Source organism: Corvus brachyrhynchos, unplaced genomic scaffold (genome assembly GCF_000691975.1).
Source record: "Corvus brachyrhynchos isolate BGI_N302 unplaced genomic scaffold, ASM69197v1 scaffold258, whole genome shotgun sequence".
Classification (NCBI taxonomy): domain Eukaryota; kingdom Metazoa; phylum Chordata; class Aves; order Passeriformes; family Corvidae; genus Corvus; species Corvus brachyrhynchos.
In genome coordinates this window covers 1937943-1958226 of record NW_008240122.1, presented here as the reverse complement: position 1 = coordinate 1958226, position 20284 = coordinate 1937943, and the positions used below count along the sequence as shown (strand labels likewise).

Genomic DNA, 20284 nt, shown 5'->3' with positions numbered 1-20284 from the left:
GTAGATCCAACTTATTCTAATCACTGCTTATAATTTTGTTATAGCCAGTCTAACCCTGATGACTAATTTTATTGGAAAACATTAGTAGATGGTCAGAAATATGTCTGGTTTACTCTTCATCAATCATTCAATTCCTTATTTCTCATGGCTCTCTTCTAATAAAAACATAAGTTATTTTTTTCTCTAAAAAAGAAGTAAAAATGTTTTGTATTTCAGTCAGTCCTTCTAAACAAATGAAAGCATGATATGCCCCTCTGAACAAAAAATGGAAGAAAAAATTTACAAATAAAAAGTAAACCAAATGCATTTAAGATGAGGTACAAGAAATTAAAGATCTACTTAGTCTTTTAGATTTCACTTCTTGCAGACAAATACCCCAAAGATATCAGATTCAGTATGATCCTATGTTCTTCTTGTATCCAACTAAAAGAAAATAACTTGCAATATAAACTATGAGCAGCTTCTTAGAGTGAAATTCTTTTAATTTAATAAATACATAACAATACTGCAATGTCATATGCTATTAAGAAACTGAAAGATGAATCTATACGTTAGGTTTTATTTTAAAAATGGTTTTCAATGAAACAATGCAAATTCCACTTCTAATGACAAACAGTTGATGAGGTATCTGATTTTAAAGACAGTTATGATGTATAAAGTCTTATTTTTGTGTATTGCATGATCTGCACTATTTTTCAAGATACTTTTTTACTCTCCTTCTCAAAAAAGTAATTTAGCTGTCAATTCAATCCAAACATGCAAACTAAACACCTGTAGTGCTCAGCTTTCTGAATGAATCCACCTTTCAGGATATGCAAAACAGAGATACCAGATGCTGGATCCTTAATTACAGGGGACAGAAAACCTGTAGCTGTGGGGTTTTGCTCATTGTGAGACAGCAGATGTATCCATGGACAGAATTGTGTCCATGGACCAGACCAAGAATTTCAACCAGAGAGCTCCTCCTAGTAAGCAAATTCATTTATTCATACAACCTCCTGAAATCAGCCAGTTTTGATGCATGTGTTAATTCCTCAGACTCACCAGACATCTAAGCAGATAAATGTGAAGGCAGTGGTAGAGGCTCATATTCTTAATGCTTAGCACATATTTAAGAATTCAATTCAGCGTCTTCATCTCTGTGTGTCGGTTTTGTACTTGTGAAACAAGAATAGCTCTTAGCTAACATTGCAAGGATATGAAGAGAGGTACTTGTTGGTTCTTATCCTCCCCTAGATGAGTTGAGCATGCAACACAACGAAATTTCTTTCACTGAAATATGGATTTAGCAGATAAAGCATTTAGCAGGTTTTTGCCTGAACTCCTTGGGAGTATGCTATCTGCAGGTAATCCTAAATGGTTTTTAGAACATAGTTTCATGTGTCGTTTGTGTGCCATTACTGTAAAAATAGGCAACTAGTCAGTGAAAATGAGGTTTCAGTTCATGAACCACATTCTCATGCTGCTATTTAGACAGTCTGCAAACATTTTCTCTAACTTGCAGAGGAGAAAAATAGACTCACAATGAATTTTCTTGTACTGTATGTGAATGAATTTCCAAACATTAAGCCTGTCTGTCTAATGTGACATCTGATCTTTCTCCTTGGACAAAAAGTACATTAGTTCCTCACTAAAACAGTCAGCATATTCATTCTGCAGAAAATTCTTATTAGTCATTTTTATTTAATTTTTTTTATCATTTGCAATTCTCACCAGGACAGATAATAAAAAATAATCCAGATAAAAAGTTCAAAAGTTTATACTTACCTCTTCAAAAAATATAATGGAGTCACATGCAAATAACTTCTCTGATCACAGTAACATGAGAAAGCTTAGATGAAAAGTGTAGGCAAAAGAAAAATTATCAGTTTACCTTTCAATTTCAAAACAATCTCCCCTCTGCCTTAGCTTGCCTGACAGATGTGTATTCAGATTTCAATTATTCAGATAAGCAGTTACATGCTTACACAAATGTCATAGTAAAAATTTATGAATGTAAGACATGTATATGGACCAGAAATGAAAAACAGGCTACGTATAGAGACTACAAGTGAAAGATATAATGTAATATAGGCCTGTTACTTGTCTACAAGTATTTAAACTGCTATTGGGCATTTTTAAAGCGAATAAAACATGCATAGTCCAATCACCACCTATCCTCTAGAGCTTGAGTTTATAAAAAACATTTAACCATTCTTCACTTGAAAAATCCCTTTTGAAATAAAACTGCCTCCTGTGACCTGAAGTTCTCTCAGTGTTCAGCTTTACAGTACTTATAATTTAATCACTGATGATCAAAAGACAAGAGCTCGCAAAACATTCAAAAAAGCTTTAATTCATCGTGTTCTAAATTCCTAGAAATTAACAGAAATAATTACACTTGAGCTCAGAATAAACTGAACTATAACCATGTATTAATGACCAACTCCTACATAATGCTGCATCGAGAATGGTTGGCTTATGGAAATACCCAGTGCTGGAAGGAAGGAACAAATGAGGCTGCCTCTTTCTCAAAACCCTGCAGAACTGTTCTCAGTTTTTCTGAAATTCCTGAAACACATGAGGCAATAGAGTTTTCAGGAAAGCATAGTGAAAATGATTCTGAGTGTTAATAATAGCAGTACTGTACTACATATGAATATTAGTAGTATTTAAAATACTTGCTTTCGAAAAAGGGATGCCACAATGCAGAGACATTGCATTCTCAAAAAAAAAACCAAAACAAAAACCAAACCAAAACAAACAAAAAAATCAAAACAAAACCAAACCAAACAAAAAACCAAAACCAAAACAAACAAATAAAAAAACCCCAACAACAAAAACCTAATGAAACAAACACACACCAAAATCAAACACTGACTAAATTAAAATGAAACTGTGGTACTTCAGTTTCGGGTTGGTTTGGTTTTTTTTAAAAACCTGAATGTTAAAAATATGCAAATTCCCTGTGACTTAAGGATTCTAAAGAAAAATAAGACTTCTCATGTGAATAAATGTAAACAAAAAATTTAAAGGAGAACTTTTTGTTTAGGATAAAATATATTTTGACTTACTCAAATGTAAAAAACCATATTTCATCTGCATCTGCTATTTGTTTTTCATCTCCTACAGAATAAATTTAGAAGAAAAATCCGACTTGCAGTAAAACAGCAAAGAAACAAAAATCTGAACTTACAATGAGTCCTTTTAGGTGAAGTTACTGAGGTAGAAAATACCAGCAAACTCATTGCTGCTTGAAAAGTGATTTGAGTGCTCACGGGGATAGTAAGCACATACACAGCACACCATAAATAACTGTATCCATCCTAAGACTGACTACCCGACAGAACTCATTTAGGATTTGAACAACCTCAGCCAAGGCTCTACAGCTATCATTAACAACAAAATCTCTATGACAGCTATCATGCACAACCTTCCACACCAACGACGGTCTGCAGCACAAACCATTCATGCTGCACTGCAACCAGAGGGCCAAAATAAGATGGCTACTTTAACCATTTCCTTCAAGTTGTAGAAAAACCAGAGGTTCATAACAAACAGAACACTGATAACAGAAGCCTAAGTCCCCTCAAGGAGCTAAAGGCAGCAGGGTATCATGGCTCTTTTTTTACAAAGACCAAAACTTTGACGGACTTCACCTCAAGCATAAATCACACTTGACAAAGGCAGACATGCTTTTACAATTTGGTGCAACCAACAAACAAGAAACCAAACAACCACAGAAAAAACCCACTCCAACTATCCCCAAGCAGGACAACCTGCATAGCTCACCTCAACTGTTGCACAGCTTTTAAAAAATCTAATTGATAACAGCACAATTTCCAACTCTTCTAACTTATCCTTGACTGTTAACATAGAAGTTGTGGATGATCTGAGAACTGAAGCTCAAAAATTTCCATGACCATACTTGGTCTCTTTGATCAAAATTATACATGCAGTTAATACCTCAACAAATTGTACCACAAGGCAACAAGTATTTTTAAATAACATCACTGAAAACACTTCAGAAAACACTATGGTTTACATTGCAAAGCTTCAAATACCTAATTGAGCTTCTCTAGTACATGTGGCCACAGCCCTAAACTACAGATTTTCCTTGCAAATGCATGACTAATCAGAAGCAAAGTTTTACTGAAAACAGGCATCAAGAGGCCAGTTACATGTGTTTTGCTTAATTTCTAGTAAAACTGATAAAATTCTATAAACATGCTTTTAATTGCCCAGCACAAAAATCACTAACTCAGCTCCCTAGAAGCAAGATGGTCAAAACTGATGTAAAGGATATTATAATCCTATTAAAATTTGACATGAACAACATTGTAAAGTGTATTTTACTGTTCGTGATGATCAAGCATTTGACAGTTAATTAAGCAAAATTTATTGTATGAGCTTAATAACAAAAAAATATTCAAATCTAACAAAGGACTACCATGTTTAAATTGGTTAACCCTCAAGAAACAGCTCTTACTTATAGAAGATATTGTAGAAAAAATTTCATGTTAACTCAAAGTCAAAAGTGCAACCAACAGAAACCCTATTTGAGAACAAAATATATTTGAGCATATATAACCAGGAATTTTATTATTTGCTGGGATTCATCTCATCTAAATATCTGATCTATTTTAGATATTCATTTTCAGCTGAGATGAATCAAGGCTCAGCAACTCCTTCTATTCTGACCATAAAGGTAAGTCTTACTGGGTTAGCACCATCACACCTGTTATGTCTGGTGTTCTATTGCAGCTTCCATAAATAGGAACTCCTAGATCTGCTTGTTATATCTTTGTTCCATGCACTTCTTCTGAAAAATCCATTGAAATAGAAAGCCACCATCTTATAGTTGAACAAAGACTGTTCTACTTCTGCCATTTTCTAACCAATATTTTGAAGTTATAATTTATTTTGCTGCTAATTTACCAGTTTTTCTGTCAAATATAAAATTTCAATGAATTTCACACTGAACTTGGTGAAATAAATTTTTACAAGATTCCAAGGCATCTAGAAGCAAACCTGAGTTAGGCATAACCATCTCCTTTTGTACTTGCCCCTAAAGGTATTTTTTATTTCAGACTTTGAGCTTTGCTTTCTGCTCTCTGGGTCCCAGTGAGGTCACCTTGAATTGACAGGAAACCTGGTTTTAGACACTGACTGTGAACTCCCAAATTACTGTATGTAGGACAAGGGAGGTAGGCAAGCAGGTAGACACACTAGCTCCTCAATCCCATCCAAAAATAACTTTATGGTTGACAGCTTTTTCCACGTAATTCTTCCCCTCACCTACTGCTCATCGAAGAGCCTAAAGGTGCTGCCGTTGCCACCTTCTGTGAGTGCACAAGAAAAGCAGCTCTTCCTTTGATCATACCTAAGCAACTGGGTTTACATTAAACCCACTAACTTATTCTTGAAATGGCAATTTGTTTCACTCACAAAGGAAACACTAAAATCAGAATCATCAGCCCTCACGATTTTTTAAAGCCAGTTAAACACAAAAGGTTAGATGGATAATTCTTGAAACATTGAACTCAGGAGAAAAAGAGGCAATATTTTACGAATTTTATTTTCTAAGAACTACCTATTGTATTAATGTGTCCAGTTCATATCCAGCAAAAAAGTGATCACTTAGCACAAATTACAGACCATATTTTCTGGAAATTGATAGGACATGAAGACACAATATTTGTTTATCCTGTCAGATATTTCCCACAGACGTGCACTGTCTGTCTTCAGAGTATCTGCCTGTCCAATTTTTAACTGAAATATTTGAATACAGAACCTTCTAAAAATATTTCATATCAAGGGTTTTTAAAAGGGACTGATTATTATCTTCTCACAACAGAATTAAATCATGGCAACTACATCAACACTAACAGAAATAATCCAGCACACAGACTTTTGACAACAGAATCAGATGCACCATTCAAATTACTGCTGTAGGTCTCTGGCTTTATGATTTTCAAACTCAGCAGTGGTTCATATAATGAAGCATTATGTTCACATAATCAGCATTATGTACCACAAAGTAACAGAACAGATCCCTCCTCATGAGATTACATTTGAGTTTCACTATTCTAAGGCATATTTTTCATTTATTACATGAAAAAAAGATTTAGTTATATGGGAAGCATTTGTAGAACCAGAAAATACAATACACCAAGTCTAAGCATCTTGAACTTTCACTATTTTAAAAATCCAAACAGATTGTAGATGAGTTTCTCATCTGTCTCTTTACTTGTAACTATGTTTAAACTCAAAATCCTAAAATACCAATATTCCCAAACATTAAAAGGTTTGAACTCTGAGTTTAGAAGTTTCCATTTGGTATGTCTGGTCTATTAAAAACAACATGCTCTTACAACTGAGTTGCAGTAAGAAGCACAAAAACAGTGAAGACTTTAGAAACCACCCTTAAAGTAATTAATTTATTCTTTTTCAAAACAGAAAAATTTTAGAAACTTTAAATACAGTTTCTCTGTACATCATCCAAATTTTGCTTAAATTTGTCCAACTGCTCCCTTTCTTCCTACTAAGCACTCAGTTACTTGAACTGCATTAATTCTAAAATGCCTTGGCTTCAAAAACTAAATAAACTGCACAGCAAGTACTATTTCTAGGCACTCACTGGGTATTTTCAGGTGTGCAAGAGGGACTCCAGCTTTTAGTTTGTAATTTTATTTACGAGAAGAAAAAAAAGCTTCAAACAGAACATCTTTCCTACAGGCTGCTTCTTCCTCCATTTCAGACTCTTATTCCTCTTCTGTATGTCTTAGTAGGGGGTACTCCTGTTCCTTGCCCACTTCACACTCTTTGTATTGCTTTAAATGGCCAGAGAGAACCCAATTGTGTCAGATGCCTGCTCCATAAAGAATTCCCTAGGGTCTCCTTTTAAACCCAGATGCAAGAGATATGCAGTGCTGGGCAGGGAACAGGACTGCAGCTGGGAGGGGACCATTAGCATGTGACTTAAGATCATCCCTCCAGGCCATTAAAACAGGAACTTCCAAACAGTCTGGCATTGCTGATGTGGGCATTCAATCAGGACTAGCAGCCACTTCTCCAGATAAACCTTTAAACCTAATCATTCCACATCGTACTTGTCAATGTCTTGCTGCCTCTCTCCTTCCATATACCTCTGCATGGAAACGGAAAACTCACTTCCCAAATCAAACTAAGCCTTCCTGCATCCATCATCGCATGTCCCTCTCTGGCATGTCTCCATTTTGCCCAGTGATGTCTGGCTCTACCTGACTTGCTATGTACTCAGAATCTTTAACGATGGGGAGAGCTGGATGAGCTGAAAGGAGCTGCTGCACACAGACAATTAACTCACAGTAAACATTCTTAGCAGACACTTCCCCCTGCTCAGATAACCGTGGCTGGGGACAGTTGCCACTGGGATGCTGCCCAGGATAACACAAGAGCCCATCGCTGTCTGCCAGCACCGCAGGGCCTTTCCCACAGAGCTGCCCCTCCTTCATACCCAAATAAATTTCATACATTTATGAAATATATGAGTACGGGTAACTTCATACGCTATAATTTTCCCTTCAGCTAGACAAAAATTAAGGACATCTCACATCACAGAGGGAGAAAACCGTCTTTGTGATTAAGACACATTACTAGATGTGGGATTAATTTTTTTCTTGTCACTCTTCTTTTATCCTCCTATTTGCTACAACATAGTCCAAATTTCAGATGGCATTAAAACGGCTAAGGTCTTCTCAGACCATCAGTAGAGTCAAAAGGTCTATAAACTACCAAAGAGTCCAAGACCTTGACAACATGATCTATTCAAAAAGGAAGCAAATAAGATAAATTTAAATTAATTGTTGGAAGAGAAATCAAATTAATTTTCTGCATTTGTGATGACTGGACAGAAGTGGAGATGTTCATGTGCATCATGAAAGACCTGAAAGATACATCTTAAAATGAAGCATTTGTAGGAGAAGTAACAGAAAAATTATACACTAGGAACAGTAACAAGTTATTTGAGTTTGGACAAGAATCCTCTCCAGATTTCTACAGGGTCTCAGGAATACAACAGCTACTAATCGAGACACATGAGCTCAAATCCAGTTCTGTTATACCAAGGGCGTGAAGGAGGGAGTGTGAGCTAAAGAAAAAATGTGGGCAACTAAGCATAGTCAAGGCTCACAGCTATACTAGCCAAACTAGTCAAAATTGCAACAACGCCACAGTGGTCAATAGGCCTTTTATAAAGAAAAATCCCACCTCACGTAATTCCTGAAGTGCTGCAAAAAGATCATAGAGGGACATAAGGAAGCTCAAGATGACAGCCTATTGGATTTCTAGTAGGCTTTAAACAAGTTTTAAGAAAACTAAGAAACCACAAACGACAAGATCTCCTGCATGGATAAACAGCTGATGGTCTGACTCAGCATGGTCCTTCCTACACTGCTGGGCTGCTTTCTTGAAAATGCTGATTTCAACACTTAAACATGTTACATTACCTAGCACTGCACTGTTCTACCACATCCTGGTACATGAAATCAAATGTAACATAAGAAAATCTATTTTGATAAATTACTTTAAAAAAAACCCATAGGAAATTGTTATTTCAAATTGTTATAATTTTCTTGAAAATACAATTGTTCGGTTGGGATATTTTTTGGCAGAGAATTACTACAGACAGTTTCACCAGACTTACATACCATGCCCAGAATGCAGTCATGAAAAAATATTTTGTTAATTTGTTTAGAAAATATCCTTTGCTTCAGAAGTTTTAATAGAGCTTTGATGGACAGAAGAACAATTATGGACCTTTTCTGACTTGGTTGCAGCCTTTCCACTTGATTCACAACACCATCAATGAATGAAAATAAGCATTACTTAAGAAATTACTGATTTGGCCAATGAGATTACAGTAAACAATTGGCTTCCCTATTTGCAACATGACTACAATTGTATTTGTTCAGCTAAGCTGTCATGCATTTTACTGTGTGACAACGCATTTACATTGTGTGACAGCTGCAGTTAGACCTGTGATGGCATGCATGAGGCAAAAAGAGCAGTGCAGGCATGTGACAGATAATGTGACAATAATGCATTAGATGAACTCCTACAGAGCAAAGAAACTTTCCTGTTTCTCCCATACTTAACCATTATCCTACTTCATAAACCAGATCCCTAATGACATGCCAGCACTTTTCTCTCTCTCTTTCTCTGCTTTTTAGCCAACCATGTAAAACAACCTGTCACTGCATCAGTTGTTCCACTGCCTGAGACACACTGGTTGAAATGCCAGAATTTAAAAACATTTGGACTTTAAAGCTGTGAGACAAGTAAGAATCAATGTCATATAAAAGTCTACCAAGTATCTAAACTAGTTTGCCTGGGTGCAATCTCCCTGTACACAAAACATGACTAAATACAATCTGTTAAAGGTGACAAAAATTTGATCATATTCAGAACAACCTATAAAAGTGTCTTGTTACTAAGTAACAATAATAATAATGCCTTGCCCAAACCAACACTGTATAGGGTTTTGTTCTTGCTTGTTTAGGGTCTTTAGCTTTGTTTACTGAAGTTACTAGTCACCTATAAGCTGTTGATCAAATACAGCAGGTGAGTGCACCAGACAGCAGCTTCTGGCCATCACACATGCAGAGAACCACATACCTTGCTCCTGTACTGTGCAGTAGGGATGCTCAAAACAAGATACTACTTGTCCAAATTCATGCTCTTGATTCTCAGAGATAAATCTTTTTATTCTTGCTGTGCACAGAGGAGAAGAATGTTGCCCCATGCTGGATACAGATGTGAAAATAAACTGCTACATCCACCAAGCAAGCCACTAGAGAATGTGTTGTTAAAAAAAAGAAAGGACCTTCTTCTGTATCCTGCTAGCCAGAATTTGAGTCAATGCTGTAGAACAGTCTCCTGCCTTCAGGAGCAACTAAAAAGACCCTAAAAATCTTCAAACTAGAATGTAGACAGACTGTAACGCTTGGCACTGGGGGGATGGAAGACATCACACAACCATATCATCATTCAAATCTGACAACTTTTACTCCCAAGTTTTACTCCCAAGAATGGTGATAACAAAAGTCGGAAGAGACTGTGGAAAGAAATCTGCTCTGGTCTTTCTCCAAAGTTACAGTCTTCACTAAATGTGTGATCTAAGCAATTTAGCTACACCATTACAAACAAAAGTGGCATAGATTTACAAGGTTTACGCTTTTCAACCAAATTTAAACTTTGTTTACATTTGTTTACCGCAATTGTGTAAAGGATTTATGACCCAATATAACTTAAAGTGGGAAAACAGAAAACAGTTGAATCTGGAATACTTTATTACACATCTTGTTTTTAATAAACCTTTTAGTCTTTTGAAAGTAGGCGTTCTTTTCATTTCAAAAATTAAAGAGAAATATAAATTTATAAAACACCCCTGGGGCAGGGAGAAACAGGTATGCTGCATTATCCAAAGTTTGACCTAAACACCTGCTTTTGCAGTACGTTTTACTCAAGGATGCAAAAATGGCAACATCAATGCAAGGAAAAAAAAAATCTATTCCTACAAAAAACACACAGAGTTCTCCAATAAACACCAAAAAATCCAAAACAAAAACACTATAGTCTATTCAGATAGAACTGGAATATTTCATCTACTAGAATTCATCTGTGTATTTTCAACAAATTAATTTCACGTTTATAGAGCATTTTTTCCCTTTTCTGCCATGTTGTGACTGGTCTTCTGAAAGCTAATCTGAACTGTCTTTGGTCATTTGAATTGGATTTATATGCCAGTAACTTTGAAAATAAAACAACTGATGGTGTCTGAATCTTTGATTTGTCTAAACTTTTTTTTAATGGTTCTGGGGATTTTCTGTAAATATAAAATATGCCTACCAACCACCTTCAAAAAGGTAGTCTTCCTTTATATTACAGGACAACTTTTATGTGTGAACAAATTCAGCAATGCTTTGAATTTTATTTCGCAATATTATTATTAGATGATATAAAATCTGATTTTTCCAAACTGACAGGATGTTGTCTAAATTCTGTCTTTTAATTTCAGGTGATGGCTCTAGACTTAAGAGTTACATATTAGAGCATAACAATTTGGAGATACAGATCACTAGCCACTTTTAACAATACAGGCTGAAAATTTACATAAAGATTAAATATCTTCACAGAATCCATATTTTCCAAATATAACTCTTCTAATAATTTTTAACATTGCTTAGATTTGTTTTCATGAAAGAAAAGGCTTGACAGTGAATGGATTAACTTCCAGGCTGTCAGCTTACATAGACACAGCAACAGCTGAATCATCTTTTGTTTTTCCTTGGAGGTCAGAGGGCTATGGAAACATTTAGAAAAAAATCAGCCCAAACTACCATAATTCAGATATTTTTATCCTCCCAAAACCAAACTCTTTTTTTCCACCAGCCACTTGAAATAAGTGCAGATTGATCCAACTAAACTGCTCAAGTGCTCCATGTACCAACAGATCCTTGGTTTGTGGGCAGTTTCGTGCTTCTCAGCTTTGATGGATTATTACTTCCTACTAAAGGCAGCAAGAAGACTGCACCACTCATTGCATTTTGGGGGTTAGTGGGGTGTGAGAAAAAGAAGACAGTAACACACAGTGAAATCCTATCTCCATGATATGAGAAAGAGATCATCTACTCATGTTAACTAAATCAAGTATTTAACTCAGAATGTTAAGCTCCAGAAGAACTTGGTAACTTTAGTTTAAATGAATATGGAATTTAATTTTAGAAAAAAACCAAGTAAGTAAAATTTGAACAGGAAAATATTTATATGTAATGTTCACTATCTCATAATTAGCCTCTGTCTTTAGTAATTTAAGTAAGAAAAATTCAGTAGGAAAAGATTTCCTGTCTGGCAGACAACCCCAGTTATCCTGAAAACTACCTACAGTTCAACCAGGTACTTGGGAATCAGATCAGTACTTCCCAGTTACCTCTCACACACATTGAGACAGCCATTTTCACACTAGCCCTCTGGCAAGCTTTCCTCCTGAGCATATGAATGCCTACAGGACTATTTTTTCCCTATGGCAGGTACATTTTACAGCAAGAATAGCAGTGGATCACAGTCTATTAATAAACATGTTCTGAAACAGGTCTGTACACCTTGTAAACAAACCTGGAAGTGACTTCCTAGAGTTTATTTCTGGTTATTAAAAGACGAGTCAGAATAATAATGCAGATGATCTATTAAACAACATTCATTGTAAAATAATCTGCCACTTGCCAGGAAACCAAATTATTCTTGTTTTATACATTTATTAAATAAGCTCTGTAGAAATCAGAAATAATGGGGGATTTTGTGCAAAAGAAAAAGTACAGCAGCAAAAAAAAAGCAGATCATGGTGACTAGAAAACACAACATTTAAGGTCACAAATATATATATTTGGGGCATTCAGAACTCCTTGGACTTACTGCAAGTGATGTTCTTCTCACATAATCCTTTCTTTTTAAAGAGTAACTACCATGATTCTTGAAAATAGTATCTACAGCTAGATACTTCTGAGGAAACTTTTTTTTTTTTTAATTTAATGGGCAAATACAATTGCAAGTACAACAAGACATGGCTATTCATACTTCTTAAATGCCATACAAACATGAAATAAATATTTTACTTGCAATTTTGTTTAAAAGAATAGTTTGTACATAGCAAAACACTAAGGCATAGGTAGTTGTGCTAGATTATAAATAAATAAAATTTTAAAAATATTAGTGATTTTAAAGCAATGCCAAGGCTAGAAATAGTTGTTTCAATCCTGCTACAAAACAGACAAGAGGCTTTAAAGAAAGACAATATGTTAAAATAAGAAGAAACAAAGACATACATTCTCTATGCATTCTTCATTTTAAAAGGGAAAGAAGAAATATATTTTTCACTTGTTTTACTACAGTGTTATTATTTTACAAAATGGGTTGGTTCTTAACATCTTCTCTCAATGCAGCCTATGTTAAGTAACTAACCAGACCATATAATTAAACAAACAAATATTGAATGCCTATGCACAGACTGGAAACGGACATATTTTTAACAGCTATTCAAGAGCCCTTTCTTTTTCCATATCTACTGGCATTCATAAATTTTCTCAGACCTACCATCTTACTTTGACTGCCTCTATGTATTAATTTAGTTCAGAAAGTCAGCATGAGCAATAATGCAATATGAGGACTTTTATTCTTCTCACTAATCAAAGATCATATATTTACCTTCCACAAGCATGTCTGGCACATCTGCTTGATATCTGGGCCCCACTCTGATTTCTCCCTTGTCTGCTAAAAGCGTTTTCAATGATGGATCATACACCAATGAATAAAAAAAAGTATCCTAAAAAAAAAAAGACACATTTGCAACAGCATAATAATTTTTAAAATTAGGTTTGTTAACTTGTAACACCTCCCATTTGGAAATTTGCACACTTGACAGAACACAGATTTGGTACATAAATCTTTATTTTACATAATACAGATGTTTCATGAGTACCTTTAAAAGCTAATTGAAACTTCTCTCATTGATAGGACTTACTTCAGAACAGAGCAATAATGAAAAGAGTCATACACAAAAATATATCAATGGATTTGAAGAGAATTAATGTTAACAGCTTTCTGAATTTAACATGTTTCCACTCATAAGTATCTCTACCATACTGACTTCCCATTATAAATTAGTCTCAAAAAAAAAAAAAAAAACGAAAACAAAAACAAAACACTGCCTGTGTAAATCCTTTTCAGGCACTAAAACAGTACTGGCAAATGTGGAACAATCACATAAGTATAGGCCAAGTCCTGCTCTCAGAAATATTTTTACTGATTATCAGTGGTTTGGTGTAGGAATTTAAAAATAAAGGCATGTTAATTTCAGTTACAAACCACTGTCTTCCTGATGTTATATTAAGACATTCCAAAGAAAAATATGTTTATTTTGAAGGCATTTTGCAATACAGTTATCTTTCAAATTCTTGGGGAAATTTCTTTCTCTCTGGTAAAGCTCAGCATCCTAAGTACCTTCTAGAGGAAGGTGAGGAGATACTTTCCATACAATAAAAGGAAAAAAAAAGGAAAGATTAAGGAGGAAAAAAAAGCACCATGTGAATTCTCCCTTCAGTATCGACTACAGGAAAACATCTCTATATTTTTCTTCTGTAAGATGCCGCATTGAATTACTTTAATTATTTTCTAAATACAAACATATTCATAAGAAACCTATCATTTAAGAGTGTCAATTAATTTTTTATCCAATAACATTTTAAAATCAGTGTTTTGAGCAACTAATTTTTCTAAGCTATTTTTCAAAATAAGATCTTCAAAGTGTTGTTTGTCCATTTATTAAAAATGCAGCTGTAAAAGAAAATTAAACCCATCCTAATATTTAATAGAAACCACAATTACCTCTTTCTCCAGGTATGACAGCACAGATTCTGTCTCATTCAGAAGTGCAACACTGCATTTTCCCCTACAGAAAGACAAGCAAGAACAGCTGCTTAGTAAAAAGTTCAAATTTCAAGTAAAGAGTTTTTTATAAGAAAACAATCCAGATATACCTTAATCTTCTACACTAAAAATATAAAAATATTATAAAATATAAAAATAAACATTGCCATACTTTAAAAATACCAAAATTAACATCAAAGCATCAAAATAAATGGCTGTATTGACCCAAGCATTCAAATACATACAAACTGGGATATAGTTTCAGTAATGGAGAAGCAAAGAAAGAGAAGAGGTACAATGGCAAACAATACATACACATATAATTAATAAAAAGGCCTGGATTAAAGAAACACCAGTCCAAGTGACTTATCTCCAGTATTTTTAGTATATAATCTGAAAACAAACAACCCAAACTGGAAAGAACATAAGGTTTTACCTTTGAGGCTGTAAAAACAAAGCACTTTTCTCTTTTGAATGGAACTATTTTTAATAATGAATCATGGAATTCTATTAGTTTCTTCTACGCCCACATTAAAGTGCTAACAACCGCGTTTCTGTGCAGCCTCCTGTTGCTCAGCAGTGGTACAGACCTGCCCATGTGTAACACAAGTAGTCAAGGCAATGGGAGTTTGACCCCACCGCCCTCACCCCCTTCTCATCCCCATCTCCCCCAGCATTGCCTTGCCTCAAATTCCTCTGTCTCCAGCTTCTCTTCAGAATAACCTGCAGAATTATTTTTAACAAATGGTATTTTAAAGAAACACTCATGGATGTGGATGAAAAATTTAAAGTGTGCTGAATCGTCTTGGTAACAACTCGCATTTTTATGTTACCATTTACAACTGAACGACCATTTTATACATATATATGTATGTACGTATGTGTGTATATATATGAAGATATATTTGTTACCCCTTACATACAGCACCTCGTATTTCATGCACCTAAATTTTACTCAGTTTAGTTGGTATTTGCCAGGAGGTTCCTGTGCCCTTATACATACAGTTACAGGAACTATGCCCCAACAACCATCTCCCATCTTCCCTCAGGGAACAGACCAGAATACAAATAGAGAAAAAGTAATTGTTTGAAGAACACCATCTTCATTTTAAGATAACACCAAAGCAGGTATTGTAAAAACCTGTCGTTCAAGTCAGGGAATGCTGACTCTAAGCTCAACCAGAGGCATTAGAAGCCGATTGCTAATGGCCGATCATTAAGTGAACATAGCCAGCTAATGCCTTAATCACTGCCACTGCACATCCTGGGAAAGGGGGATAAGCCACACATTACCTCCGGAATTCCTCCTCATTGTCATACCTGTCAGGAGAACCACATCAACAAAGAGAAATGATGGGAAGAGGAGAAAGAAAGTCTGAGCACAATAAACAGCAGAGGAAAAGCCTCCTGCAGTGGAGAAGTAGAAAACCTCCTCGATACCCCATTTCCTTGACGGTGCTTTTGAAACCTTTGGCCTTGATAATTCCAGAGCCTTCACTTCTAAAAATTAATTATGCTGTAGCACGAAGTCAGTTTTCCAACTTTATTTTAATATTTTATTGGGGTTTTTAATGTAAAAGGCTAACCAGGAGTATACCTTTCCAGTCTGCTTCTATTCCATAGAGGTCTAGTATGCTCTCTCTCTCCACTACAGCCTGCCCTTCTTTAACTCCAATTACCACAGAGGCATTCACTGCTTCACTGCCATCGCGACTGCAAGAGTATTTTATTGACCGACCTCATCTTTTATTGCTGGTCCGTTAAAAAATTCATTTTATTTCATTAAGACACAAGATTAGTCCCTGCAGCATGTCTTCTAAGTGAGTGAATTTCTGTTGGATGTTACATTTCTTTGTACAGCACTTTAACCATCTAACGGCTGGAGCCACAGAGGTTACAGAGGTAATGTTTTGTATGCATATATGACCTCTTACTGCAGGGACTTGTGTCTCAATAAAGACAGTACTAGAACTAAAATAAAAATAAAAAAAACAACAAAACTCACATTTGAAAACAGGTAAATCACAGATTTTTTTCTAATTTTGACTCTCTATATTACAGTTACCCATTTCTGTAATCTAGAAACCTGCAATACTTAATATAAGTGATTTAGAATCTTTACCAAACTTATAAAAAAAACAACAAAACTCACATTTGAAAACAGGTAAATCACAGATTTTTTTCTAATTTTGACTCTCTATATTACAGTTACCCATTTCTGTAATCTAGAAACCTGCAATACTTAATATAAGTGATTTAGAATCTTTACCAAACTTATAAAAGCTTCTGTTTATGTAACTCCTCTCTTTCTTTCCCATCGGAGGAAAAGCTTCTCTGTCTAGCTGCAAATGCCCTGCTGGGTTGAACCAAGCATCTAGTTAATTGTATTGTTTCCAGCACCCCTCAGTCACGGATGCTAAGGAAATAACTTAAGTGAATATTGATTTGCAGTAATATGCCCCTTAATATTCTCCTACCACCACTGCACTTTTCACCCTTTCTTCAATACTAATAATCAAAAAGCCCTGGAGAAAAAGTTAATGTCATTTAAACCACATTACAAGGCGACTTGGGAGTAATTTCTTTAAGGGATGTTTCTGAAAACCCATAGCTTCTCTGGATTTAAAAACAATATTTTCCTCCTTACAGAGTTCTGGAGCTTCATTCCTTAATGTTTGTAAATAATTTCAGAAAATTGGGACAGAAAGAGCTATATCAAATAAATAATCAATATAACAGGATAAAATCTGACTATTCTAAACTAGACAGAGAAAAGAAAGGGGGAGCTAGCTACCTACAAAAACAAATGAAAGAGCATGTACGCTGCATTTACCAGATTATGAAATCAGTCACACACCAAAATAAAATTACACTCTCTTCTTTCAGAAATCCTACTGTCTGTGCAATTTGAGTATTACTTAGACTGAAGGCATACAATGCCACAGTTTCATTGTTCTATTGGAGTCTCCTGCCTGAAATCTGTCACTAAACTGAACAAAACTCAGGTAAAAACTACAAAGAGCTGGCTTTAAAAAAATAATTAAATAAATAAATGAAGAGTTGTCTACTGTTTTTTCACGTATGAAACCTTCCTCCTCTTATGTGACTCTGATTGTCTGATCTAAGCTGTATTCCTCCAACAAGCAGCATTCTTGACTTAACTGGTATCACCAAGGTGAATTATTAGTTAACAGCATCAGAAGGTCTTGATGTTAAGATGACATATCTGGTTTGGTCCTTTTTCTCAAATTAAAAATATTCAGAAAATTTGTTTTTATTTCCTACAGAATTAGGCAAAATTTATCTTGTAGGAATGTTGAGGGAAAGTTTCAGCAACCTCAGCAATACACAAACAGCAAACAAAAAAGTAAGTTAGCTTTTATGTCTTCATTACAATTTAATTTTGATGAGATTAAGTTGTGCCTCCAGAATTCTTTCTGCTCTTAGATGTACTTCATATTTAAACTGGTCATAAATAAAGAGTTGTTCCATTGAGCTGACAACTATGTCAACAAAACTTATTATATTATTAAATCAGACAGCAACAAAAAGTAATTTAGAGGTCTTGCAGTAAAAGGAGACAATAAAACTTGACTGTATATATGTGCTCATGGTATTTGCCAGCTTCTATCATATAAAACACTTAGGATTGAATTTCTTCACCTGTCCTAGTAGCCAGAGCCACAACTCATAACTTTTTTCTTTAAAGCATTAATCATGTGAAAGCTCTTTTCACATGCAACACCTTTCTTCACTCTCATTTGTTAGAAGCTTTTGTCTGCTTGTAAGTTTTTTTTGTATGTCCCAGGTGACTTCACCAGTGGGTTGACGATTCCTGATCATTTACACCCATCAGCTAAGGGATGCCTGACAAGCTATTTTTCCATACATACAACCTACTTCCATACCCCAGGGAAGCCCTTCTGTTACAATATAGAAATGAGACTCACTCTCTCTCTTCACAAAAATCATACTATAGAAAAAGTGCCTTAATGATTTTGTAGGAAAGGATTTCTTCAACAGCCGAAAGCTAGGACCATACAGTCCCAAAACCAAACCTCTAACCATCTACAGCTGAAACCTCAAAGCACAGAGACACTAGTGAGGATTAAAAGGAAATGGTAAGAAATACTAGTCATCATGTTAGATAGAAGTCTCATTGTGGGGAACATAAGGATTTGTTTTCTTCCCCTCCCTGTTTTAGGGAACTATATTACCTTGGATGGGTGGGGGACTGTTTACTGCGGAACAAAGAAAAGGAGAATTAAATTCTAGCAAATAAATGACAGCTTTGTGAGACTTTTTGAGTTTCAATAAGGACCTAATGAAAATCAACATTCTACGTGAGATGTCAGTTACCATGCCAGTCCTGAAGTAGAGACTTCACAGAGAGTAAGCTAAGACCTAAGAGATCTTGAAAACTAAAGACAAAAAAGTACCATATTTCAGTGAGACCAAATAGAGGAATGAAAAATGTGGGAACATACTTTAGACAAGATTCTGACATCAATATTTAGATGAGAAAAGGACAAGACTGCCCTTACTAAGCTGTTACAATGAAGGCAAAAGATGATGATAACCAGCTCAAGAATTACACCAGACAATGTTATGAAAAGACTTCAGTATAGTCTGGTTAAACAACCTAGAGCAAAACACCAAACTGCCCAGAAGATACACTTAAATGCCTTCTTGTTTGCACTGTCTGGGTAATTGTTCTTTAAAGACCTTTTTCTCAAAGTACTCAAAAATATAGATTAAAATCTCTACCTACATTTTTAAAAAGCTGATGCAAACATTTCTATTTTAAAACTATCAAAATGAATCGAAATCAACAGCAACTTCTTCATTTTTTTACAGTCCCTGTTGGTTTCAGTGATGCCATGAAGATTTTTTTGCCTTTTCTTTTATACCCCTGTTATACCTTTTTACAACTTCTGTATTCTTAGTGCTTTTTGCCTACATTCTTGGACTTGTTTGTCAAGCTGAGAGACTAAACATTTTAGAAGCTTCGTAGGTAGGGGACCAGACTCCAAGGTCCTCTCCAGAACACATTCTGTAAACTAAGATAGAACCATCCAGGGGAAAGCTCCTTGGGGAGGGGGGCTCATTCAAGCGTCTCATTGGGGAATTTTTGATAGATATGCTAATTAGTAAAACCCATAATGTTATACCAGATCTTTTGGGAGTGTGCATTTCGGTGCATTTGACCTGGACATGTGCACCTAAGGATCCTTAAAATAAATACCAAGGTAAAATCCCTTTTTCCCTTTTAACTGTGTATGACTCTTGATTTTAAGACCAGGAAAAGGCATCATCAGCACACCAGTGGAAAGCCTCTACAATTCCCGTTCTGCTGTTCTTGCAGGCTATTTCTTCACATTTTCACCAGATGAGTAAGACAGCCCATGAGATACTAATTTTTTTAAAACAAGGATTTCTTGGAACAGGAGGTATGCAAAAAAAAAAAAAAATACAGAAAGAAATGACAAGAAACAAAACACCTGCTGCCTGCTAACCAGCATGAATGATAGGAGTAGAGAAAGGCAACCTCATGGGTTCAGTACCATGCCAATGAAATCTCCTATTGGAATGAAGATGTAGCCTATGACAATGACACAGTGCAAGAACTCTCAGAACTCATTGCTCTGGGTTCCCACCAAGTCAATGAAACTTTAAATGCATTGCTAATTCAGATACAAGCGGCAGAAAGAAAAAAAACACATGCAGGCATGACCCCAGAGACTTGGAAATAACAATTATTAATTGCTCTCCTGAATATGACAGAATTATGTTGGATGATTTTGTACAGATATATACCAATTGTATCTTGATGATCTGCATC

General features: G+C 35.3%; 1 protein-coding gene across 1 annotated transcript in view; it reads right to left on the bottom strand.

Moving 5' to 3' along the window:
- MTA3 (metastasis associated 1 family member 3) overlaps window positions 1–20284 on the bottom strand; it is a 130558-nt gene that overhangs the window by 81422 nt on the left and 28852 nt on the right. The window contains exons 4-5 of the mRNA XM_017744863.1: window positions 14401–14464; window positions 13222–13339 (exon numbers count right to left, since the gene is read on the bottom strand). Of these exons, the coding sequence (XP_017600352.1) occupies window positions 13222–13339; window positions 14401–14464 (182 nt within the window). The remainder of the gene's footprint in view (window positions 1–13221; window positions 13340–14400; window positions 14465–20284) is intronic.